Here is a 26487-nt window from a genome sequence, read left to right as displayed (position 1 = left end):
ACCCAAATTCTAAACAGTGGGAGAGAACATCAAATAATTTGCTGCAGCTGCATTGTATGGCATAGCTTGTCTTGTGTTTAGTCTAGTTTAATATTAATATTTTTCTAGAGAATACACTATACAAATCAGAAAGGGCAGTTTGGAAGTTCTTACAAATCATGCAGTTAGACATATAAAACCATTTATAGAATATTATTTTATGATATTATCAATTTGGAGGAAACAGTATTTAAATAAATTATAGATGGAGAACAAGTATAATGTAAAAGAAATTGCCTTTGTCTTTGAAATAACATTAAAATTATCAGTGTAATTTAATTTAGTTATGTTCCTGTTCCTAGACAGTAAAGGAGAAAAACTGGGTTTAAAGAAAGCTTATATTGTCATTGGAATACATGGATAAGTTAACATTAGTTTAGCTGCTTCTTTAGTCTTTTACCATATAAATAGGGTTATGATGATCTTAAGGAAACTCCTTCATTAAGTAATGAGATTTTCCCAAACAGAGTACTGATTGATTTCCAAGTATTCAATCCAATAATTAGGAAAACAATATTATAATAGTATTGTAATAATAGTTGGAACATTTAATAAAGGGTTTATTTGTTCACAACCCAAATTTGCAGCCTTTCTTTCTAGAACTTATATTTAAATTAACATCTGAAAAAGAAGTCCAATCAACCACCTTATTTAGAATACTTTCAGAAAGAAACACATTGTTATTAGTGTCAAGGGTTTTTCAAAGTAGTAATTTTCTGGGTTTGGAAAATCACTGAGTTGAAGGGAAGAACAATTAACAATGAGAGTTGTTAGCCTTGCAATTCACCCATGTTTTGAACTATGGTGAGTTTGACTTGATCCCAGAAAAAACTGGCTTTGGAATGGAAAAAATTGTGTTTGTATATTTGTTAATGTTTACCTGGCCTTGTCCATCTTATGCCAACGTAGCAGCTCACTCTCTTAGCCAAAATGAGAGACTGCGTGCTCTCCTGAGTTTCTGTCAGTGGCACTAGAAACATTTTTTCATAGTAGTTCAATACATACAGTTTCTCTGCCAGCAAAATTGCTTTTAGTCTTTGATATTCTTTCCAAAAACAACAACCAGAAGGCGCTGAAGGCTTTTAACCACCAAGTGATTTTTATGTTGCATTTATCACAAACATTAAATTAGATGACTAAGTAATTCAAAGCTACCCATTGATTCAAAAAGACTTTGAAGAAAAGCAGTTCACTCCAAAACTGGAAATCCAAGGCATGCATGTTGTGAACCACATATCTCCATCTATCATGCTCTCTGAAGCTCTGTGGATTCACAAGTAGCATCTCTGAAGTAATTGAGGAAGTTTAAACATATAGCTAAGCATGCTGCCTGGTTGATGCCACAAATGCTTGTGCTGAATCATGGAACCAAGTATGAATGCTTAACTCACACCACATGAATGCAGATGAAGTCAGCCCCCTTCGGGGAGGTGGGGGGGAGAAGCTGGGACTATCCTTGTTACCTATATCCTAGGCATTATTGATGATTTTAGGAATACCTTTCAAAAAAGCTAAATTGAGTTCTGTTTTTAAAAATTTACTTTTAAATTAAAATTAACCTTCTAAACTATAAATATAAAATATAAATCACATAAATATAAACAGTCCAAAATATAAATGTAAGTGTTTTTCTGGGGAAAAGTTGCAAAGTCCAGATATTCTCCACCAAAAGGTTCATTATTGTAAGGCTAATATACATAGCCTATCTTGCACTTTTCTGAAACGATTCTATTATTTATTTATTCATTCATTCATTCAAAATACCTCATTTTAAAATGACCTCTTTAGATTAGATCATTGTCCTTTTTTTAAAAAGTAAAAAGGTAGAAAAAAGCCCAAGTGTCTGACTCTGAAGTAGGGTGGTAATTATTGGAGAGATTAATGGGAAAATACAAAGAATGAGGTACTACCATTTTCAGTTCCAGGTATATCTTTTAAACTATACAAGTACTATATTGGTTTCACACCTGAGAAGATATCAATGATTTTAGGAATTGTAGCAGTTCTACTCTCCCTCAAGAGATAGTTTAGTCCATATTGCTCGCTCAAATTCTTCAACAATTCAATTTTTGAATGATACTTCTGTTTTTGTGACAATTTTCTTCTCCTTGTCATTGAGTCCAAAAGAATGGGAGAAGGAAATCTAGTCTCTGTGTTCATGTAAATACACAAATGCACACAAACCTGAGACGGACAAGAGTACTTTACCCACTCTCCCTCAGATCAATATTGCATTAGTTTGCTAGGCTAAGGTCTCCCTGTTGTTCAGGAAAATTCAATACTTCTTTGTATTATAGTCGAAAAAGCCTTTCACTCTCATATCTTGAGGGTTCCTGTAGAGAGTTGTATTCTGCTGTCTGGGGCAATGTTCTAAAGGACAGAAGGCAGATTTACACAGCATGCCATACACATTATAAACCAGTGAGTCATGGAGACTCTAAATTATGAGTCTGCACTAGACAAGTTCTCTTCTGTTTGCTCCTTCAAAAAGACTCCCCTACCCCCACCCTCTCCAGAGGAACTGGGTGACAGTGGTGGGGGAGGATCAGCAACCAGAGCTGAAGGGGGTGACTACAACTTCCCTTGTGCCCTATATTCTTGCTAAGGTCAGTGACCATGGTGATCAGAGAAGGACCCCAACAATTAAGGCTGTAAAAGTTTGCCCACAAACTAAAGAAAAAGCAAGTGATGAAACCACAATAATGGAATTTAAATGAGGGAGGATGAATGGACTCTAAGCCTCCCATTAAGATTGAAGACCAGAAATGGGATTCTTTTTAAGGAAAAAAAATACTTGAGTTTATACTCTAGCTAGATATTTTTATGCATATGTTATGGGCAACTTTACACTCCATACCAGCCATGGGCAAACTATGGCCCGCGGGCCTGTTCCGGCCCATTTGAAATGAATAAAACTAAAAAAAAAAAAGACCGTACCCTTTTATGTAATGATATTTACTTTGAATTTATATTAGTTCACACAAACACTCCATCCATGCTTTTGTTCTGGCCCTCCGGTCCAGTTTAAGAACCCACTGTGGCCCTGGAGTCAAAAAGTTTGCTCACCCCTGCTCCATACTAAAGGAAAAAAGTGTTGGATTGTGGTAGGGCCACATTCGGAATGAGGAAAATCTGGCAAAGTACTAGCACTTACAGAAGAATCTGAGGCCAGGATTAAAGCTAGAAAAACAAACAAATAAAAACAGCAAAAGTTTCACCTTCTGAGATGTTCTCTTCTGCCAACTTGGAATGTAACAAAATGTTCTTCCCATGATGCAAAGCCACTGCCTATGACCATGTGATGCATTCTAGATAATCTTTATCAGTTCCCCTAAATGGGTCAGCCTTCTTGTTTCCTTCATAATAAAGCAATATAAACATACACACAATGTTTGCTTGCTGAAGACTGAGGGATTACAATAGACAGAAAACTCTTGGTGTGTTCTTTATTGAACTTATCGGGATGAGATCCTATCTAATAAAAGAGAAAGATGGTAATTGGCGTATGACCGCTACCCTTCCCATTGGCTAATAAGGGAGATATGCAAATTAACTCCCAGCCAAGATGGCGGCCGGCAGCCAGGCAGCTGATGCGAACAGGGAGGCTTGCTTGCTTCAGTGATGGAGGACTCCAACGTTCCCGCCTGACTTGCCGGCCTCTCAGCTGCAACTCTAAGCAACTATGTTGCAAATATAGAAGCTAAAAACACCCCAGAAACCTGCTTTACTCAGCCGGGCTTCAGCCAGCCGGACCGCAATATTGTATCAAATACAGACGGTAAACAAAGACCAGAAACCTGTTTTCAGCAGCCGAGGCCTCAGAGCTAAAGCTGGCCCAGAATAAAAAAGAAAAAAAAAGAAAAAAAGGAGTGGTTGGGAGCTTCAGTCACCCGTCAGCCTGAAAATGGCCCTCAGCCCCTCAGCCAGACTGGCCAGGCACCCCAGTGGGGACTCCCACCCTGATCCAGGACACCCTTCAGGGCAAACCAGCCAGCCCCACCCATGCACCAGGCCTCTATTCTATATAGTAAAAGGGTAATATGCCTCCCAGCACCGGGATTAGCGGAGCCGAGAGGCCTCCCGGCACCGGGATCAGCATGACAGGGGGCAGCGCCCAAACCCCCTGATCGCCCTGCGGCTCTGTGTGTGACAGGGTGCAGCGCCCTAACCCCCTGATCAGCCCTGCTCTGTGGGTGATAGAGGGCGGCACCCCAACTCCCACCCCCCACCACGGGCCCTGCTCTGTGTGTGATGGGGTAGAGCCATAACCTCCTCATCGGCCCTGCCCTGAGTGTGACAGTGGCGGTGCCCCAACCCCCTGATCGGCCCTGCTCTGTGTGTGACGGGGGGCAGTGCCCCAAACCCCCTGATGGGCCCTGCTCTGTGAGTGACAGTGGGGAGCTCCTCAACCCCCTGATCAGCCCTGCTCTGTGTGTGACAAGGTACAGAGCCCCAACCCCCCTGATGGGCCCTGCTCTGTGCATGACAGGGGGTGGCGCCAAACTTCCCTATTGACCCTGCCTTGAGTGTGACAGGGGGCGGTGCCCCAACCCCCCAATTGGCCCTGCTCTGAGCCCGACCAGAGGCTGCACCTAGGGATTGGGCCTGCCCTCTGCCACCCGGGAGCAGGCCTAAGCCAGCAGGTCGTTATCTCCCGAGGGGTCCCAGACTGCAAGAGGGCACAGGCCGGGCTGAGGGACCCCCTCTCCCCCCCCAAGTGCACAAATTTTTGTGCACCGGGCCTCTAGTTGGTTAATAAAATTATACAGGTTTCAGGCATACAATTCTACAATACATCATCTGTATATTATATTGTGTGTTTACTAACCCAAGTCAAGTCTCCTTCCATCACCATTTATCCCCTCTTTACCCTCATCTACCTCCTCCATCCCGCTTCCCTCTAGAAATCACCATACTGTTTTCTATGTCCACATGAGTCTTTCTTCTTTTTTTCTTTGCTTAATCCCTTCACCCTTCACACCCAGCCCTCCATCCTCTCCCCTGTGACAACTGATAGTCTGTTCTCTTTGAATCCTGTCAAATCAATTGCTTTGAATGAATAAAATAACCTTTTTGTACCAACTCAAATATGTAAACTACGTGGGGTTAGGTTTTGTTTTTCTTTTTCTTTGTGTTTTTTGTTCTCTTTTCAAGAGTATTGGCTAAGAACTAAAAACCTGTTAGCCAAGAATCTGAACACTCTAAAAAGAAGGGTTCTCAGATTAGTTGCCAACCTAAGAACTCAGCTGATATGTGGGACTCCAGGCTGATCACTTCTGTGGGGTTCGCTTTTTCAGTCACACTTGCAGTTTCTCTGAGCCCTCATCCACAGCCTTCTGCATCCAAGCTGCACATACAGGACTTGGAACACCTCTTCCCTGTTGAAGGCTCATCCTGCCAGGGATAGGTCCACCTACTGTATTTTTTTGAACAAAGCAATAACTTTTAGTTGAAATGCACAAAATAATGGGTTTCTTGGAGGGTAAAATGGTCCACGTCAGACTGTCTTTCTAAGTTCAAACCATCTGGTACTTTTTTACCATATGTGCAAAGAAAAAAACCTAGAGAAAATGATACTTTTTTTTTTTTTTTTTGTCTTGCTATTGATCTGGACAGGGAAATGGAAAGATTCTCCAAACCCAGATGGCCCTGCACCATCCATAAGACAATTTATAATTATTAATTGCCAAGATTTGTCTAAAAGCATGTCAACAAGGGTGTGGCCAGTGTAAGCCAAATAGCAATTTAACTTTATCACAAATCAATCAGCATTCCCAAACTTGACTGCCTCAGGGACTACTTTCTTCCTGGTGCACACAGTCAAATAGCTGCTGGGACCAGCTCTTGGCCGCTGGACACCAGTGCAACGCAGTCAGGGGAAAAACTAGGACTGAAGTCAGAAAGATGTATTTTCCTTTCATTTTGATTACAACTTGCTATTTTGCATAAATGATTGGTATCTACAGTTTCTAAATTTTTAAATTGTCACAATTGTAAATTAGTCTTCAGATTAAGTTCTGAGTTGGACAGGATCCTTTATCAAAGTCACTGATATTTGTCATAATAGGGCTCCACGATTAAAATATAGAATGAGGAAAGAAATCAGGGTTACACAGTGTTGGATCAGACCCTGAGTATTGCCCTGGTTCCAGCCAGAATCCCAGGACATAGGCTTTCCTTAGGATCTCCTTCTAGGGCAGGGCAGTGAGGACAGGCAACTCTAAGAGACCTTGTTCACCACAGCATCGAATTGGTCCTGGAGATGAATTCCAAGGTTCCACTTAACAGCCCAAATCTCATTCTTTGAAAGTGAAGAAAGCATTTTTATTCTGTTACTGAACACAACTTGCTTCCCAGGGAATGTGGTGATATCTGCTACTGCTCTTCTGAGTACACTTGGAAATTCTCTCCACAAACCTGATCGGATATGTTCAATGCAAAGCAATTAGCCAGGGAAGATGCTTTGTGTGGGAAAACACTGGGTTCCACTGGAACCCATGTTTGCAAATGGGGATTCTTGCATTTGCTTTAGAAGAAAATATATTTTAATGTTTTCTGCATTTCTCCCTTTCCAGTTGGCCCTCACATTGGACGTTACTGTGGACAGAAAACTCCAGGTCGAGTTCGTTCCTCATCTGGCATTTTATCGATGGTTTTTTATACTGACAGTGCGATAGCAAAAGAAGGCTTCTCAGCAAACTACAGCGTCCTGCAGAGCAGCCTCTCTGAAGGTCAGTGTTCATTCACCCTGCAAAGCCTGTGGGAAATACTCCTTGTTATTCCTCCTCACACACCAGGGGTAGCAAGAAACAATAAAGAAATGTTTCATGAATTGGATTGCCAATTGTTTATTTTTCTCTTTTAAGTGGATTTTATGAATATCAATAGGAAGAATTATCTGGTGTGCTTTCTTAATAAAATTATGCATGAGGTGGTTGCTTATAAGCCTCTGAAATTATGGGAGAAAGTGGGAAATCAAAAAACAGTGCTTTAAAACAATGAAATATGCCAGGCCACCTACCTGGCACCTTCAAATATGTATTGGGCTAAGATTCCTAAAAGGACAAGCATGCATCATGGATGATAAGGACGAATCTGTGGAGTTCATTGATAGGGCAGCCATATAGAATGGATGGTGTGCCATGGTTTGGTCTGCGGAAACCGTTATGTTGTTCTTTCTTAAGTGAATGAAAGTGGATATTCATGTAAAAAAAGCATGTAATTTCTGTTACAATTTTTCATAAAAGAAAGAAAAAGGAATATCTTTTTATATCTTATTAAAATACTCAAATAACTCTGCCCTTCCTCAAAGTTTATGTGTTTTCCAGCTTTTAAGGGCCCAATGGGGGGAAAAAACCTGAAGAACAATGAATAAATTGTTTCATCAGTTCTAGCTTCGGATTGTAAAGTAAGATAAGGAGAAGACTAGGTGTTTGGAGATCTTTTATACCAGATCTTAATGGAAAATAAAAAGGCCAGTTAAACTCCAAGAAATTTAATTGATTGATTAATCCATGTATTTTTGTGCTATAAATATTTTTATATTGCAAATAACAAACCTAACCTTAAAAGTATAAAACCAGTGAATGAAAACCTTTTATGCCTTAAAACCTTACCTATTGTGATAGAAAATTCAAAAAATGTAAAATTTTGGTTAGTTGAGATTTTCTGGATGGCTCATTTTTAAAGCTTTTTTTACTTTAGTGCCTTAGATTCACATTTTCCTAAAATTAATGATTCATTTTCCAATATCATATGTCATATCAATTTCATATTTTATTTTTTCACTGAGTGTATGAGACCTAGTGGAATACATGGTCATCATTGTTAGCATTATTTTATGCTCTAAAACTCTTAAACTGTTGTGCCCTTTGGGATCATATGATACTGCATTTACCCCTGACAGATACTTTTGTGTTTTAATAAAATAAACTGGTGATTTTAATAACCATGACTAGGCCAGGAGCAGGTAGCATGAGAACTAAAAGATGCAGAAGAGGTGGCTTGGGTGCCAATTGCAAGGATTCTGAAAGACAGAGTTAAGGACTAGTGTCCACTGACTATGGATTGTAAATGGACATAGAATTTTTTCACCTTTATTAAATACTGTAAGAAATAATTCAATAGTAAAATTTTATTGAAACACAATTTTTGGTGTGTGCCCATGTGACATGTCTACATACATTAAACTTTGAAAAGAAATCGGAATTTCCATCATTTCCTACCAATTTCTAATAGTATTCCTGTCAACCTAGGTCCAGTTGGAAAAATATTTAATCACTATGAGGTCATCATAGCGTTGCTTTAAGTGATTATTGTCATGATCTGGCTTGGTGGCTCAGTTGGTTGGACTGTCATCCCATACACCAAAAGGTTGTGGGTTTGATTCTGGGTCAGGGCACATTTTGGTTTTGATCCCCAGACATGGTGCATATAGGAGGCAACCAATCTATGTTTCTCTCTCTTCTCTCTCACATCAATGATTCTCTCTCTCTCCCCCTTACTCTCTCTTTCTTTTTTAAAAAAGGAATATATATCCTCAGGTGAGGATTAAAAAAAAAATATTTCCATGAACCTGAGTGTCCATCAATAGATAAATCAAAGAGAGCATGTGAAAAATGTAATATTATTCAGCCATAACACGAATGAAATCTTACCATTGATGACAAAATGGATGGACCTAGAAGATATTATACTAAGTGAAATAAATCAGACAGAGAAAGACAAACACCGTGTGACTCCACTTATATGTAGAATCTATAAAACAAAATCAATGGGCAAACAAAACAGAAAAAAAATTATTGCCACGAAAATGCATACATGAGTCCTAGCTTCTAATAAGTTCTTTACTGTCATCTTTTGTAAAACTTTGTTTGAACACAATATGAAATTTTTAGTCTTTCAGATTAAAAAGAAGAAGAAGAAACACAGGTGCCCTATGTTTTGATGACTTTGGGCCATTTTTTTCCCCTCTTTTCAGATTTCAAATGTATGGAAGCTCTAGGCATGGAATCGGGAGAGATTCATTCTGACCAAATCACAGCTTCTTCCCAGTATAGCACCAACTGGTCTTCAGAACGCTCCCGCCTGAATTACCCTGAGAATGGATGGACACCTGGAGAAGATTCCTACAGAGAGTGGATACAGGTAGGTTGCTTAAGACCTGGCACATTTAGGGTTGAAGATGATTTGGGTCATTTAGAAAGATTGTTGAAAAACACAGTGCCTGACAAGTGCCTTCAGATGAGAAGAAAAGGCTAATGGGCACTAAGTCACTGTGGAACCATGTCACAAAGGCACACCATCACAAAAAAAAAAAAAAGCATGCCCTGATGACATCTCTGAAAATCCATGCATCTTCTCAAATACTTACATAGGACTCTTCACAGAATTTAAGCAAAGATGTCTCACTTTGGTAACACTGAAAGATCTGATTTTCCCCTAAAACTACACATTTTTTATTAATATGCTTCCTACTTCAACGGATGTTTATTTTCTGGATGAAATATATTAAACCTACTTGTAGACTTGAGTGAAATACTTGTTCCCAATTATAGGGTTTTTAATTTACTTGTTCAGGTAGACAAAGGGAAGAAGCAGATTGAGGTTCACTTTTCCATGTAGGGTTATATAGCACAGGCGGTTTATTTGAGGGCACTGGTCTCTGTGGATTATGTTTACACATCCATGTATTAAATGCACATATTCATATTCTCATTAGTGAAATTGTTTATGCTTTCCTCACTTTGCTCTGGCATTCCCTTCTCTCCCATAACCCTTGTATTCCCCACAAACCCTCCTCCCGTCAGTAGTATCCCCACCCCTCACTCATCTCTGGTCTTGATCCTAACACCATATCCATTCTTCAACTTGCCCAACCTTGATATCTGGATACTCCCAGACAAAGCCTGATGTTCACATTCTTGACTTTTTCACCCATTGTAAAATGAAGCACACATATCTGCCTGAGTGGGTTAACCTGTGGGCAAATTATACAAAGTGAATTGCTGAAGGATCCAGGCTCCCTTTTGAGGAGAGTAGGCAGCACCTTGCATTCATTGCTAGATATATAAAAATGACTAATTCCCAGAGTTTCTCAGTAAGAAAAAAACCAAGGTTATTAACCCTCTATTTTCAACATCTAATGCTGTTTCAGTCTTTTGAGAACAAAATACTAGATTTTGTTTTACTTTGGAAAGGTCAATATTAGTGTAACATACATTTAATGTGAAATGGCCTATTATAGGAGACAAACTCATCCTAACCTCTTACAGGAGACTGAACTAATGCTGAGAAATATCTAAAGGGTGAGAAAAGATGAGACTTTTACCTTGAGACTACTGAATCCAGTTTTATATTAAGTCAGAAATGAAATGAATTTGCCTATGTCAAAAAAGCTCTTGGTAACTTTAACTTGTTTTTCCACATTCCCAAACCAACAAGCAATTGTGTATGATTGACAGATGTGCCTCTAGAGGAAAGCTTACATTTTGCAGTGCTAAGCGTGTTTGCATGGTAATGTAGTCCCATTCTTGGTAATGTGGAAAGCTCTCAATAATTTAGGGGAAGAGGTCTTGCAAGAGGTCTGAAATTGCAACTGCAGCAATTCTTCTGTGCAAGGCAAGTCAGTAGAAACACGGAAACAAAATAGGTCCTCAAAGTAATTTTCAACAGGACAGGATTTACATCGTTCTCAGGAGTTAGACACAATTTGAGATTGCCCTAGAAGAAAAAAAATATCTCAAATGTTCCAACTCTTTCTATCAAAGCATGTTCAGGAAAAGCAAAGTAACCAAAACAAGAAGGTTTATTTCTTTCTTGTGCTACTTTCCTTCTCTGATTTGCTGAAGGGCTGCTCCACATTTTCTCAACCAGGGCCCACAAGGAGGGGGAGCAGCCATCATCTGAAATGTTGCCTGTCACCAAGGCAGAGGGAGAAAAAGAGTGTGGTAGAACATGCTGGCTCTTTAATTCCCTCAAAAAAAGCACTTCCACCCACTTTTTTTTTTTTTTTGCCAAAGCAAATCCCACAGCCACAGTAAACGTCTGAGAGGCAGCAATTCAACATGTGCTAACAGGAAAAGAGCTAGAAATAGTTGACAATTGTGCCATTCATAAAATAGTTACCATTTATTGAGTACTTACTATGCGGCCTGACCTCGCTGAATCCCTGACATAATTTTAATTCTCTGAGCAATCCTGTGGAAGAGGTACAATTATCCTCATTTTAAAACACTGAGGTTCGAAAAAATTAGTAAATGCCCTAGGTCACAGTTAGTGACTGAGTTTGGCAACCGGGGTCTGTGGGACCCCAACACCTGCTTCTTTACACAGTGTGCTGCATCTTTATCATTCATTACCACCCCTAGAAATTCAATCACTTACCTCCTGTTAGACTTTCCTCCCACTGGGAAGGCTCACACCAAGATGACTTGGGTGCTAACTGCTTCTAAGCCTGGCATGCAGGGCCCTAGCTCCTCAGCCCTCTCTATAAGATGAATGTCAGAAAAGCTTAGAGTCTGCTCACCTTGAGGTAAAATGAGCTTTTTCTTCTTGGGGAGCTTAGTGGGCTCATTTACATGTTAGTTGTGTCTGTATACATGGTGGGAGTGCCTAACATCCACCCAAATCCTAATTATGAATAATTTCATGTGTTTCCAGCTTTTCAGAAACTACCTGGAGGTGGTTAGCTCCTTGTTTTTATTAGCTAAATGCTTTACAAATTACCGAAATACAGCATCATTGGACTGAGGGGCAAGAGTCACTTACCCCATCACGTCAATATGCAGATGGTATTTGTTTTCTTTTTCAGCTTTTCCACATTTTGCATCAAATATACCCTACAAACATGTTGCTGTAGCAACAAGGACAAACACTTGCATGTGTTAAATTAATAAAACAATATTGGAAGCTGACTTTCCTTCAAGATAGGAACACTCTTAAGTTCCCATTGTTTTCTCTGGGAAATTACTGAGTGACATAAAAAAAAAAAAAACAATGCACCATTAACCATCCACATGAACATTCACAATGGTGCTTCCTGTGAGATCTGTTGTCTGCCAGAAAGCTTAAAAACAAGAGGCAGCTTAGTGAGAAGGAGCACGAAGGAAAGTCTCAACTCAGAGGTCTGCACATGGTCATATCCTGCTCAAAAGGCTACTCATATCCTGAGCAACTGAAACCTCTTATGGTCAATGGCAGAGTTAAATCACAACGTGAAATTCTCCTATTTTTTTTCAAAGTATTTCATTCTGTTCTGTGTCCCTAGAGCTGCTTATCTTATTATTAATTTAATTGTCTCTTGCTTTTGTTTCTGGCTAAACAATCAAAGATTCAAAGTGTAGACACAGGGTATCAATGGTGCTATTTAAAAAAAACCACTTAATTTTCAAGCACATCATTAGAGCCCAAACCATTAACCTTACTGAAACTGATTTCTTTTTCCTTTAAAATTGAGGTAATGTATGTGACTGTCTCCATTCAAGCTCTAGCAGGTTGTGATACTATGAATCTCAGAGAAATGCATTCTCAGTTTTTTTTCTTCATTTCTGCAAACTAAGTGCATAACAGACCTGTCTGTTCAGAAGACATGTTCTCATAGATCCTAAGTATAGCCATTTACACAAAGCAGAATTTAATTCATTAATTATTTTAATGTTTTATTAATGATAGTGTCCTCCACACTGTAAACAGATTTATTCTTCTAGCTTTAATTAAAGCTCTAGGGAGTGCTTTCCTCAAAAAAAACTATGACTTTTCCATGACTAAAATGCCAGAAAACAAGAAGAAAAAAAGGCAAGAGAAATCATGCCTGGAAGGGATATGAGCTTTGTTATTCCAAAGAAATAAAAATGGCACTGGGGACTAATGAATTACCACACCCTCCAGTGACTTTAGACATAATTACTTGACAAACCACTTCAAGCTGGGTTCTACTCTTCTACAAATTTGAGGGCATTGTATTTTGTCGGGAAAATTTTTGTATTAGATTATTTATACCTTCAATTATTCCAGAAAAGCAGACAGCAGTTGGCTTCTAAGCTACATCCTGCTTCCTTTGAGAAGTCAGCCCCATTATGAATTAATCACACAGAAAGAGGAGCCCTCAAAGATGGCAGTCTGTAACTATCAGCATCCATCAGCCCCTGAAGCAAGGCAACCGTGCAAATGTTCATTCTGAGGTGTGAGGAGAAGAAAGGTTCCAGAAGACAGGCACTAGTGCTAACCTTGTCAGGAAGCTTGTTTCAAGGTTTTACTTTTGCCTCACATGTATTTCTCTTGCATAGTATTTCTATATTTTCTAACTGAAGGACCTCTGAAAGCAGACACCAGTAGCAAAGGCCTTAGTGTGATAAGGAGGTAGGCTAAGCTGAATCAAAACACATCCACAACAACACGTACATACACACTTAGTTCTGTTCACGCACTGAAGTTTCAAAGAGAGTAGGTGACTTCATTAACGTTCAACATGCACAACTGGTCAAATCCAAGGTTTTTAGTTTTTGGTGGATTTTCAAATTCATTGTAAGACATGTTCTAATGACAAAACCTAATTTTTTATAGCACTTCCTTGTAGAGCATCTTTGCATATACTTCTTATTTTAGTTTTAGAATATAAATTAAGTAGATGAGAGGTTTTTATTTGCAATTTCATGAGGCCCAGAGAGGTCAAATGGTTCACAGAATCCCAGTTTGGGAAAAGGTGAAACTTGTGGGAATGATCAGTCTTACACAATTAAAGTGGATGTCTTTCTGCAGACTTGGGAAGAGAAGCAGGCAGTAGGCACTGTGACACCTGACGACAGACAGCAACTGGTGAATCACCCCTTGTGGTTAGTCTGACATAGGCTCAGGGTGCAGCTGGAGTTTGCACAGCTCTTTGGCCTCTCAAATTGAGTTTTTTCACCTCATGCTGTATCATGTGAAGTAAACTGTGTAGATATTCTCATGCCAACTATACAGAGAAAAGCGACAAAGCCAGGTGAGGTCTTTGGGCCTCTAAGGTCACAGAGGACACTGTCCAAACCGCCAGATTCGTAACCTCCAATGCAGGGTCGTTCCTTTAGTCCAGGAGGTCCCTCAGAATCCATTTAGGGCTGTGAGTTGTTACTACCAACTTCTAAGTGGCTTCCTCATGATTCAGAAATAAATTGTCAGTTGTTACTTGCTGAGAACGGAGACAAAAGATAATTTAAAGGCATTGGTTTGATTTCAGGAACTAAAAAAGGGCTAACTGGATGTCCTTTAAGTGCCAAATGGAATGAAATAATTCATAAATTCATGGAAATATTCCCTCTAACAAAGAGTATCAATACACATTTTTAGCAAATTTTAGTTGGCGAATTGAGTGCTGCTTATTCAATTAGAAGAATTTCTTTCAAACACTTGTTTTTATCTTTAAAGTGAGTTGTCCTCTAAAATTGAAAGAAACTGAAGTAATTTATCTTAAAGCTTTAGAATGTCATTCATTTTAATAAGTTTCATATATAATTTTCTCTTCTTTTAAACCTTGTGGACAAAACTTTCATTCTCTTATATTAATGTGTTGTGTGTAGAACAGTTATCTCCTATAAAGTGGTTTTTGGTTTTTCATACAATTTCTACTTCCCAGCAGGTTTATAATCTGTAATGCTGTATTCAAAGTTGTTTCCTCCTGTTAAATTGACTAATCCAGAACTTATATTGAGCCAGGTCTTCCTAATTGTAAACTCTCTGTGCTTGTAAGCTAGTCACTGTAGTGCGTGTATTATCTCATTCATAACATTAGTAAATTGCTGAAATTGCAATAAAATGATAATTTATAAATGTGTGACTAGAGAACTGACAAAAATAGTGCATTGGTTTATCCAAATTTGGAATGATGCATGTAAAATATAATGTTGGACGGGGAGTGGGGGGGTGCTAGATAAAAAAGGTAAAGGGATTAAGAAAAAAAACCTCATAGACAGACAACTTCCTGATGAGTACCACAGGAAAATGGATGGAGGAGATAGAAGACACTAAAGGGGGAAATAAATGGTGAAGGAAGGAGTCTTGACTTGGGATGATGAACACACAATACAGTATACAGATGATGTTTATAGACTTGAACATCTGAAACCTATATAATTAGTAAAAATATATAATGTTGGCAGACTTAGGGACAATATAGGTGTTCAATTGAATGTTTACCCAGGTATTCTGTGCATGTGAGTGTGTGTGTGTGTGTACAGGGGTGTTTATTGCAACTAATACTAACATGCTGTTTTAGCTAAAACATTGATCCGGAAGAGAGATGATTTACTTTAAAAAATTCTTCCAGGTGAGCCTTTGGTTCTCTTGCTTTTATTCTAAACTGGCTTCTACTTCCTGCATACAATGAATGCTTTACATCCTACCTTTCATACATCACAGGTTTCTTTTCTATGACTAGCTTTCCAACCAGGAAGTCCATGTTCCCAAAATTACTGCCTCCTGAAGAGCTTTTCTTAGTGCTTTCTCTGGTACCTTGGTTTTTCATGTTATAGTAAGTGAGTCAAAGGAAATGTATATATAAGAAATATATATAGGAACAGATTAAATTCAGAGGAATTTTTTTTAAAGGAAGATATGATTTCAGGAAAACAATGTGCATGTCACATAATCATTTAAATATTTATAACTGGTTATTTTCTCATACCAAGAAAATACCAAGATGATTTTAAATATTTTGGTCAATTTGACCACTTAATTAAGTTTTGTAAATCAGTCAAGTGGTTTTACTAATTAATATTTTATGTCAGTACACCCTAAAGAAAATGTATGATATTCAAAGAAACCTCTCAAATTTTTATGATGAAGCATTACTGGAAAAAGAATATTAAAATAACCACATTTTAGGAAGAATTACACTTAAAAATAAATTAATTTGCATGGCATGCACATTCCATTTTGAGTTTCTTAATGTTGTATGCCAGGGTCTATTTGTAGCTACCATTCATAGTTATAATAATTAGAATAATTTTATCTAAGATATCTCAACTTTAAGTGTAAGACTAAAAGCAAATATAAACATCATTTTGCTCAAATTCCTTATTTTGTATATATTAGCGGTCAAGTGATGTGCAAGTTTACATAGTAAGTTAGTGACAGAACCTGGATTAGTGTCTTAGTGTCCTTTCTCCTACTTCTTTGCTGGTACTTAATTGCAACAAGATTTGCAAATGAATTTGGATCCTTTTTGAAGATGATGCCCTGAAGACCAAGCAAGCATATCTAAACCCAGCACAGTTCTATTTAGTTGCTTATTGTAAATGATGTCTATTAAATTGAACAATCACTGCAGAAGATTTAAACAAATGATTGGACTATGCCCAAAGCAGGGTTTCTCAGCCTGGACAATACTGATAACTGACACTTTGGATTATAATTATTTTTGGGGGATCTTCCTGTGCATTGTAGGATATTTAGAAGCGTCCTGGCTTGTACTAGGAGCCAGTTTCTCCTCTCTCTCTCTCTCTCTCTCTCTCTCTCTCTCTCTCTCTCTCTCTCTCTCTCCACACACACACACACACACACACACACACACAGGTCTCCATCATGAGAACCAAAGACTTCTCCAGACTCTGGAGAAGTTTTTCGTTGTCATGATGGGGGGAGAAATTGGTTGTCCTGTTGAGGGTAAAATTACCCCCTAATCAAAACCAGATGTAAATTCCCAAATGCTAATCAAGTCATTTTAAAAAATAATCAGTTTAGTCAGCATTTTGAAAGAAAAAGTAACTGATTGTTTGGCTGGTTTTTCTCCCTTTTCAACTGCTTATCATAGATATGTTTTTAACAAAACCATAGGTCTTTTGTTTTCCAAAAATACAGATTCATCTGTTTACCTTATGCAGGAAAATAGCCTCATAACCTCATTGCTTATTTATCTTAAGGTTCAATATTTTTAGCTTTTAAAAGTGAACTGTTTTTAGCTAAATAAATACAGATGTTATTTTAGAATACTGCACACTCAGGTCTCAAAATGCACTGATAAGGATAGGATTAAGAAAAGGAAACACAAGGACAAAAATCACAAGTCATTATTGACAAGATTTAGAAAATATATGACTGAAAGGAGCTCCTCCTCACCTGGACATTGTGTGTCACTGGATTTTGCCTATTTTAGCTTTCTTAAAGTAAGTGAATCAAAGTGATATTTTTTTAAATTTTTTTAACTTCAAGTATAGTCAAGAGTAAGGAACTGTGTTTGAAAAGCTTATTGCTTATTAACTTATTATTTCATGGGAAAATACTATTAAGTTTCTAATTCTGACTTCTAAACACACATTAAGGGCTATCAATTACTAACCAGTCTCATATCCATGGACCAATAAAAGGGCAAGTTTGATGGTTTCACATCTGCTTTGGGTGAAAGGCTGTTCCTGTCTGTGGTATTTAAAATTTAAAGAACTTCTGTTATTGTACAATTGGGCATCCCTGAGGAGTAAAATGTTAATGAAATCCATAACATGCACAGATTTTATGATAGCAGTTTTCAGAAATTCTTTTGGTGAGGTTTGTTGATTTCTGTCAGGGCGGTTATAATTGTACCTTTACAGAGTGCATTAATGTTCACATTTAGGAGCAATGGCTACATTTATGTAGCATGTAATGTAACAAAAACTCCTAAGCTTTAAATAACTTTCATATCATAATTTAAAAGCCCCAGAGCAAAAAATGCTTGTTCTACAGGATTGGCAGAAAACACAATTTGAAACTTTTCTAGCATCCACAGCAACCTCTCCAAAGGTGAAAAAGGCACCCCCCTGGAAATTCTGAAGCCCAGATATGTTTGGTATTTCATGCCCTTATATATTCCTCACTTAATGCACCATTTGAAAGCCCCACATCAAAATGGCAATTTTTATCTGCATCAAAATAGCACACACACACACACACACACACACACACACACACACACACACTTCCTTTTTCCATCTCACCCCCCAGCCTTCAAATTTCATTCCATTCTATGTTCAGATAGAGGAAAGTAGATTAAATTAAAAATGCTCTGTAAATTCCAATAGTAATAAAATTCATCATGCTTTTATATTTCCAACTATTGAACAGAGTAAGTAAGCACTTGAGACTAATTACACGTTATGAGTCAGAATAATCACTTACGTACTTGTATAAGTGACTTGTGCAGGTTTTTTTTTCAGCTCTCCCTCAAGCGGTTAAAAATGCATTTATGGCATTCTTCTAATTGCCTTCTTTCAGAAAAAATGAAGTCTTGATTTTACCAAAGTTTTCTTTTTCTTACAACTAATGCTTTAAACTTCTAACTATATATTTTCTGGGTTTAGCAAAGAATTAAATAAGCTCCTTCATTCTTTTAGCAAGCCTGAGAGGCCTATAGAGAGAATTCCTCGGGGGACAGGTGATTAGCCCAGATAGTTCTGAAGTCCTTCCAAACATCTAAGATTCTGTGATTCTATTAAAAATGAATTTACTTTATCAGGTGGTATCCTGGGCTTGCCTACATGAAAATATAAATTTATGGAGTATAGCTGGAATTTATTTTTTTAATTGATTTCTGAGAGGAAAGTAGAGGGACTGAGAGATAGAAACATCAATGGTGAGAGAGAATCATTGATCAGCTGCCTCCTGCACGCCCCCTACTGGGGATCTAGCTTGCAACCTGGGAATGTGCCTTTGACCAGAATCAACCAGGGACCCTCTGTTCACTGAGCCAAACTGGCTAGGGTTAGCTGGAATTCATTTTAAATACTACTGATAATCATGTCAGGCAGCACATAGCAAAAAAAAAATAATAATAATAATTGAAAAGATTTTCTTAGATCAAGTAATTGTTTAGGTCACCATGAAGCTTGTCTGAGAATGTCACACAGAAGCTTCACTGGTGAGCCTGTTTCCCTTGGTTCCTTTGTCCTGGTGACTGGGAAGTGCAGTCCATGAGGGGAGATAAGGTGCGGCCTAGACCATTCATCTTTCAAGTCTCTCCAGTCTTTGAAGGAAATATCTGTAAGGCGTGGGCATAGCCACCATTACAGACTTGGCATATTAAAGTCCCACCAACACCTGCTCTTTTTTCTTTCTTTAGGAATAAAAATGTTTAATTCTGAGCATGTTATAGGCCATATACTAATTCAAAAAAGTGGGCAGGGGGAAGCAGCCCCAGGGAGCCAGCTGTATGAAGGAAGTCATCACAGCTGTCTTTCACCTCGAAGACTTGGTATGTTTATTTAGGACTAAAGCTGATACAGCCAGAGCTCATCTGAAAAGAGAAAGACTAACATCACAATCCAGGTGGTGGCACAGGCTAATGGCTATACAGGTCCAAGAAATTTGACAGAGTCTTCAGATTGAGGATCTGGAAATGAAGTATAAACTTTCCAGGGGGAAATACTCATGGTAAAGAAAAGACATTAGCAAATCATGTAAAATACTGAAAAAAAATGTTTTTGATATTTCAAGAAGTACAAAGAGCTCAGATGGAGAAAAGAACTTTAAGTTCTCAATCTTAAAAAAATGAAGATATGACATGCAGAATTTTACTTGCTTTTTATAAAAAACATTATTTAAAAAATTCAGATTAGTCATTGCGACTGTCAATCAAAATATTCTATAGCACATACATTATACTATTTCTGTAGCTTTAACTTATGTTTCTAAATAATACTGCATTCATGCCCTACCAGTGGTTGGAAAACTGTGGCTCGCGAGCCACATGCGGCTCTTTGGCCTCTTGAGTGTGGCTCTTCCACAAAATACTGACTTCTGTGCATGGGCCATGAAGTTTCAATCGCACTGTACGTGCGCGCCCGCACATGGTATTTTGTGGAAGAGCCACACTCAAGGGGCCAAAGAACCGCATGTGGCTCTCGAGCCGCAGTTTGCCGACCACTGCCCTAACCGGTTTGGCTCACTGGATAGAGCGTCAGCTTGCGGACTGAAGGGTCCCAGGTTCGATTTTGGTCAAGGGCATGTACCTTGGTTGCGGGCATATCCCCAGTAGGGGGTGTGCAGGAGGCAGCTGATCAATGTTTCTCTGTCATCGATCGATGTTTCTAACTCTCTATCCCTCTCCCTTCCTCTCTGTAAAAAATCAATAAAATATATTTAAATAAATAAATAAATAAATAATACTGCATTCATTTATAAGAATGCTACTATTTATTTAGAAAGCTCCTATACCAAAATGGCAAGAATTCATTATTTTAGCAACCATTTACCATGTGAAGAAATATCAGTTAATGCATTTGTTCATTTAACATGACTCTTCCTCTAAATCAATCATTAATATGTAAATGCATTTCATTTATTGTGACAAATGAAAGCATCTTACCTTATCTCTATCTGGACATTCCTGTACCTTTGGGCGGGTAGAACAACAAAAAAAAAGAGGTAATTTGGGGTTCGACCTGTATATGCTGAAATGTATCTTTGATTATCAACTTCTATAATACAATAATTTAGTTCCCTTAGTTGAAGAACTTTGCTGTTTTCCAGAAGAGTTTATATGCACATCTATTTATTCATTTATCTACATTTAGAGTATTTGTGGATTTCATATAAAATTCATCTCAATTAAAATCTTTTTATCAAAAGTAATTTTAAAAGATTAAGAATCAGTTCACTCCCATTCCTTTTTAAATACTGGCAGTTTTATTGAAACCGTACCAAATGTTGTGTTCTCATTATTAACTTTGCATCTAAAATTACAGTGACAATGTGATAGGACTCTTTTTTTTAAAAAAAATATATTTTATTGATTTTTTACAGAGAGGAAGGGAGAGGTATAGAGAGTTAGAAACATCGATGAGAGAGAAACATCGATCAGCTGCCTCCTGCACATCTCCTACTGGGGATGTGCCGCAACCCAGGTACATGCCCTTGACCGGAATCGAACCTGGGACCTTTCAGTCCGCAGGCCGACGCTCTATCCACTGAGCCAAACCGGTTTCGGCTGTGATAGGACTCTTACTATCTGAAAAGCTTACTGCTTTGGTTGTTTGAAAAGAATGCTTCTGTCAGCATTCCTAAATATGTACCTTAGCCCTATTTTTTTCTGTGGAAACTCTCACATCCTCCCTCACTTCGCCCACCCCCCACCCCCCCAGAAAAAACAACAACAAAAAACCACACGCCCAGGTGTGCCATGTTAGCCAGGAAAACGCTTCACCTCTTACCACTTCCAAGTATGTGGTTGAAATAGATGTGTCCAACCATGTGTTAAGAATGGTTCCAGTGGAGAAATACAAGTCATAGCTTCCATTATGTTAGGGACTTTGGGAAGTGCTGGGGACGGAAAACGCTATGTATTCAGTGTAACATCTGTGCTTGTTCTGCTGTAGTTTAAAGTGGTCATGCAGATCTATTTTCCCCATTGTGCAATCCAGGCTGAAGTGCATGAAATTAATGTAGCTGGATTCTTTCTTCAGGACATGAGAAGAATTTGCAGTTCTGACCACTGACTGCATTTGAATGGCAAAGCAACATGTCCTCAGAGCACCTGCCTGTCTCTTTCTTCTTGGAGCAGCGTGGGGGTCACTGACCATTGCAGGATATCTTACCTCCTCTTTCCATGTTTTATCCACAGCCATGATGTTCACAACTTTCTAGCTCTTCTCCTGCCACAGGCTGGCCTTTGCTCAGTCCAAAACTATAGAACATCCGTTGTGAATTGAAGTTACCGATGATTCTCTTAGAGAGCAATACTTTGCAAATGCTTTATTTCAAGGCTGTCCCTGTCTCCTTTATAAGTAAGTGATCCTTTAAAAAGAATCAGTATACACTTTCTGGTTGAATAGGTTAGCTTTCAACAAGCAAAATGCAGTTGACCAAATATTAAATCTAGAAGTTTATTTCATCTGTTCTCAGCAATGATTGGCATCCCTTCAGAGACGTACAATTTTTTATTGTTTACATACAATTTCTGATGAGCAGCTGTACCAAGGGTAGCCTGTTTTTTCTCTCCATTCTGTCTCCTGGACAGCAGTCTTTATAACATTAGGTGAGTTATAACCTAAAGTTAGATTATAACTTTAATCTCAGTAATACCATCAGCTCCTTGCAGGCTTTTTTTGCCCCACATAGAAGAATTTTCTTGGACACCTGTACTTCCAGACTCTCCACTAGCCCATGAAACTCTCATTACCATGAGAGGCCCACCCAGATCATTGAGAAATACTACATGGAAAATCGGTGTGAAGGATGCTGTCAGAATTTATAGTCCAAGAGACTCTTTGAGACCATCACCCCATCTGCAAGTCTTCAGTTTACAGAAATTCATCCTTGTGTTTGTTTTTGAAAATAAGTTTTTAGAAAAAGAAGGAAAATTAAAGACATGACTTACTGCAAAGCTAATAATAAACAAATCATTTTCTTTGTGCTGGAATAGACAAATCCTGTTTGAGTACACATCTGTGTTTATTTTGAATCATTTAGGAATTTCCCTAATAATACAGATAATACTTTATGGGGTAGCATAGAACCACAACTTTCGCAACAGAAATGTACCGTACCTGAAATGCTTTTTCATATGTTCTTGGTCTTTTCAGTATGAAAACCTCTTTAAACTGCTGATAGACTGGAAATATGTGTGTCCATAGCTGAGGTCACTGCCTCTCAGTACAGAGCTAGCTCCAGGGCTCCTTGTGAGGCTCCTTCTCAGAGACCAGGAGACAGAAAAGCACAAAGATCACAAAGGGACTGAAATCTGCATTCATTTCCTAGCCACACAAAGCTATCATTCCAACATCTAATAGAGATCACATGTGAATTAAGTAAGACCATGGAAATCTATAGTTACACAATGAAATTTTGATGTTGCAACTTTTTTCAGAAGTACAGGAATGGTATGGAAACAGACTAAGATACCAGATATGTAAACATCCAATACATAAACACCCTGAGGACAGACATCACACTTGCAAGTTATTTAGCTTTAAAATAAAAAGGTTGAAAGAGGTTTGAGTGAGATATTTAAAAGTATGATGTATAGTGAAAAATGATTTGATCCCTGCTACCCTTTGGGGTGACTTCTGGGAGGAGGTACACTTACTAAGTTAATAAGAGGTCATTTGAGAAATAGAAAAGTGTTTCACATGGCATAGACTTAGCCAGTGAAGATCATCATTTTGCTGACTTGAGCTCTAAGCAATGAACGTTTCAAAGGACTGGCAATTTTATGAGTAGTTATAATATTTGCAGTTATAAACACTAAGATAAGAATAATTACATTCCTAGCATTAGACTATGTTATTTATCCAAATACTTTAACATCGACTTTAATGATGGGTATTTGGCTTTTGTTCGGAAGAAAGAAGTTTCAGATCTTGCCAGCAATGCTGGACTGACCCAGCATTAAATTTAAATGCAACAAACATTGAGCATCTGCTAAGAATTATAGACTAGTATGTGGGGCTAGGTGAATTGAAAATTAAAAAAAGACTCTGTCTCTCTTCCAAAGGAATTGTAATCTAGGAACTACAGACAGAAACACACACACATGCACACACATAGGCATGCACACACACACACACACACACACACACCAATTACCCAAAATGACTAAGGGAAAAAATATTAGGGTCACATTCTTATAGTGAATTTGTGTACAAATGCCTCATTATAATCATCATAATAACCGTGAGAAGTAACAAATCGGTTAGGCATTGGTATTTTGTTGGAGAGTGGAGGAGCCTAAAGCTTGGAGTGGCTAAATTAACTTGTTTAACATTGTCCAGGTCACTTTTTAATGTCAAAGGTTCAGAGGTAGTCCTGGGGATTTTGCTCTTTTGTCATCACATGCAGTCTACATCACCCCAATATCCCCCTGTAGTCCTAGAATTCACAGAGTATTTTTATGCAGTCTGTACTGACATTTATTGTTGACTTGACTTGACGTATTCCTTCACTAACTTGAGGGCAGGGATCTGGTATCTTCGCTTTCTTTCACCCAAGTATCTGGCACTTTTTGTGTTATAAATGAATAATTGCCAATCACCAACTTCCCTTCACAGTGCAATGGATATTAGAAACAAAAATACCCACCATTCTAAGCTCATGTTCTAAACCCATTGACCTCTCATTAAATGTTTGACGAGCAAATGGTATGATTTCAACAGCAGTGTGAATTCCTAAAGAAAACATCACCCAGTTTTTATGCCATTTCACTGAAAAATTTTTAAAATGAGGATATAAACTTGGGATGGGACTGTAGAGTGTGACATTAGGTTCAAGAGAGAAGTCTCTGACTCATGCAGAATGAGGTTTAGGTCTCATTCCCAGGAAAGCTTGATTCCAGAGTCAGCAAAAGCACATGGTTCAGCAGAATTACCTCAGTAGTGCAGTGCAGAGTCATGAGCTTCAATTTTAATTAAGAGTGTGATTACATTGTCTCTGTCACCAACCAAGCAGTTCCTGGACTGGACTTGCGGACCACATGAAGGCCCACATAAAGGATGATGTGTGTTGGGGGTGGGTGCCTCGACCTGCACAGCTGGGGTTCAGAATCTGAAGGAAGGGCTGATGCACAAATGAAAATGCTATACAAGAAATATGAATTTAGAAGGCATTGGGAGCCAGGTGGAGCCTCTTTCATGAAGAGCACATTGACCTCTGGCCAGTCCACTTTTTATTTACTTGAATACACATTTGCCCTTTGGCAATGCAGACAGGCATATCAAAGGTAAAGTTTGGTAAACAGTAAAAGAATTATCGGGTTAGGGAATTGCCTTGAGCCATTGAGCCCACAGCAGGGCAATATTATGCTGATTTTCAGCCCTACTGAATATCAAAGTCCATTGGCCTTCCAATGATTCTTTTTGCATTAATATGCTAACAGCTGTTGGCTTTAGCCTCTGGCAGGTGGGGGTGCGGAGGACACTTATCCTTGCTCTCTAAGGGAATTCTACGAATAGATATTAGAAGGAAACTATTTGTTATATAACTTATTTTGAAATGTAGGCAGTTGTGTTGGGTGGTTTTTTTCCTTATTCCATCTGCCTTTAGTTCATCAACCCTGGTCCTTTCCCCAGCAAAGTCTTATCTTATCCTATGACATCCAGTTTGAATTATTCAAATGATGTCTTCCATAGAGTCTTTTCTTTCCTTTCCACAAGTAGTTGTTCCTTCTTCTGAATCCCAAAATGCCTCACTTATTGGCATGGTGGCACTTTTTACTTTCAGTCTCATATTATCATTATTTCACATAGGCCTACTTGCTGCCAGAGACTGGCATACAATAAATGTGTGTTGAGTTTAATGGATTAAACGTTTTTATCTAAACACTTATCATCCTCCAGTTTAATTTCACACTCTCAGTTTAAGCACCTACAATTTGTGAAGCAACATATGGACTTTAAGACACATCAGTGTGAGAATGCACCCTGACTCAGTATATTAGTTTACAGTTTGCCCCCAAATGTTTTTAATAACTACAACAATGATAATAAATCCTTTATGTACGTATTACTGTCCTACTGAAATTATGTACAGAGATAATACATTCTGCTATTAGGTTTAAAGTGGATGTAATCCAGACCATCCATTCTTCTATTATTGGACCCTCTTTATCCATTCTTCTATTATTAGACCCTCTTTGTTTTGCCAGAGATAAAAAGTCAGGAGCCAGAGACCTGTATACACATCTCCTTGCTTTTATAGGATGTCTGGAATCACATCCCTACAGTCAACTGGGACACTATCACTTTACCGATCAGCTTGCACATGCCCACATACTCCATATAATTCCTAACCTTTAGGTCCTACACTCAGAGAACACTTTTCTAGTTTTCATGGGTATTGTGCATAAACAAGTAATGGATGGAAGCAAAAGCTATGGCAAGCCAGCCTGTGCCAGCCTATACCCTCCATGGAGGAGAAGCTCACTAAGTCTTTGCTAAGAAAACCCATCTCACAAAAGCACATGCTAACTCTTTCGTATGAGGCATTTGATGAGGAGATCTATTATATTTAAGGTGGTTACAAATTCTTTTAAAACTGTAGCATACTTATTTTTCTCTCTTAAGAACTTCCAATTAAGCAATATTTACTGTAGGGTTTTTAAGTTAAATTCTTAACCAAGGTTCTATGGATTAAATTTGGTCTGTTCTGAGTACTTGTTCTCTTTCCAGATCAAAGAATTGGGCTCAGGTTTTAAATGTAATGCACCTTAGAAAAAAGAATTCAAAAAATGTTAAATAGAAGTATTGGGTCCCTGCCCTGGCTGGTTAGCTCAATGGTCAGAGCATCGGCCCACAGACTGAAGGGTCTCAGGTTTGATTCTGGTCAAAGCACGTACCTCAGTTGTAGGCTCCATCCCTAGCCCTGGTCAGGGCATGTGCAGGAGGCAACCAATCGATGTGTCTCTCTCACACTGATGTTTCTCTCTCTCTGTCCCCGTTTCTTTCACTCCCTCTAAAAATTAATGGAAAAAATACCCTCTGGTGAGGATTAAAAAGAAAAAAAAAAAAGTTT

At 38.4% G+C, this 26487-nt stretch overlaps 1 protein-coding gene across 3 annotated transcripts in view; it reads left to right on the top strand.

The window, feature by feature from the left end:
• Window positions 1–26487, top strand: part of NRP1 (neuropilin 1) — a 173750-nt gene that overhangs the window by 72009 nt on the left and 75254 nt on the right. For all 3 annotated transcript variants that reach the window (XM_081109670.1, XM_081109669.1, XM_081109668.1), the window contains exons 5-6: window positions 6615–6770; window positions 9020–9186. In XM_081109670.1, coding sequence (XP_080965796.1) covers window positions 6615–6770; window positions 9020–9186 — 323 coding nt within the window. The remainder of the gene's footprint in view (window positions 1–6614; window positions 6771–9019; window positions 9187–26487) is intronic.

This window comes from Myotis nattereri, assembly GCF_964212035.1.
Source record: "Myotis nattereri genome assembly, chromosome: 1".
In the NCBI taxonomy this organism is placed as follows: Eukaryota; Metazoa; Chordata; class Mammalia; order Chiroptera; family Vespertilionidae; genus Myotis; species Myotis nattereri.
This window is presented reverse-complemented; position numbering and strand designations above follow the sequence as displayed.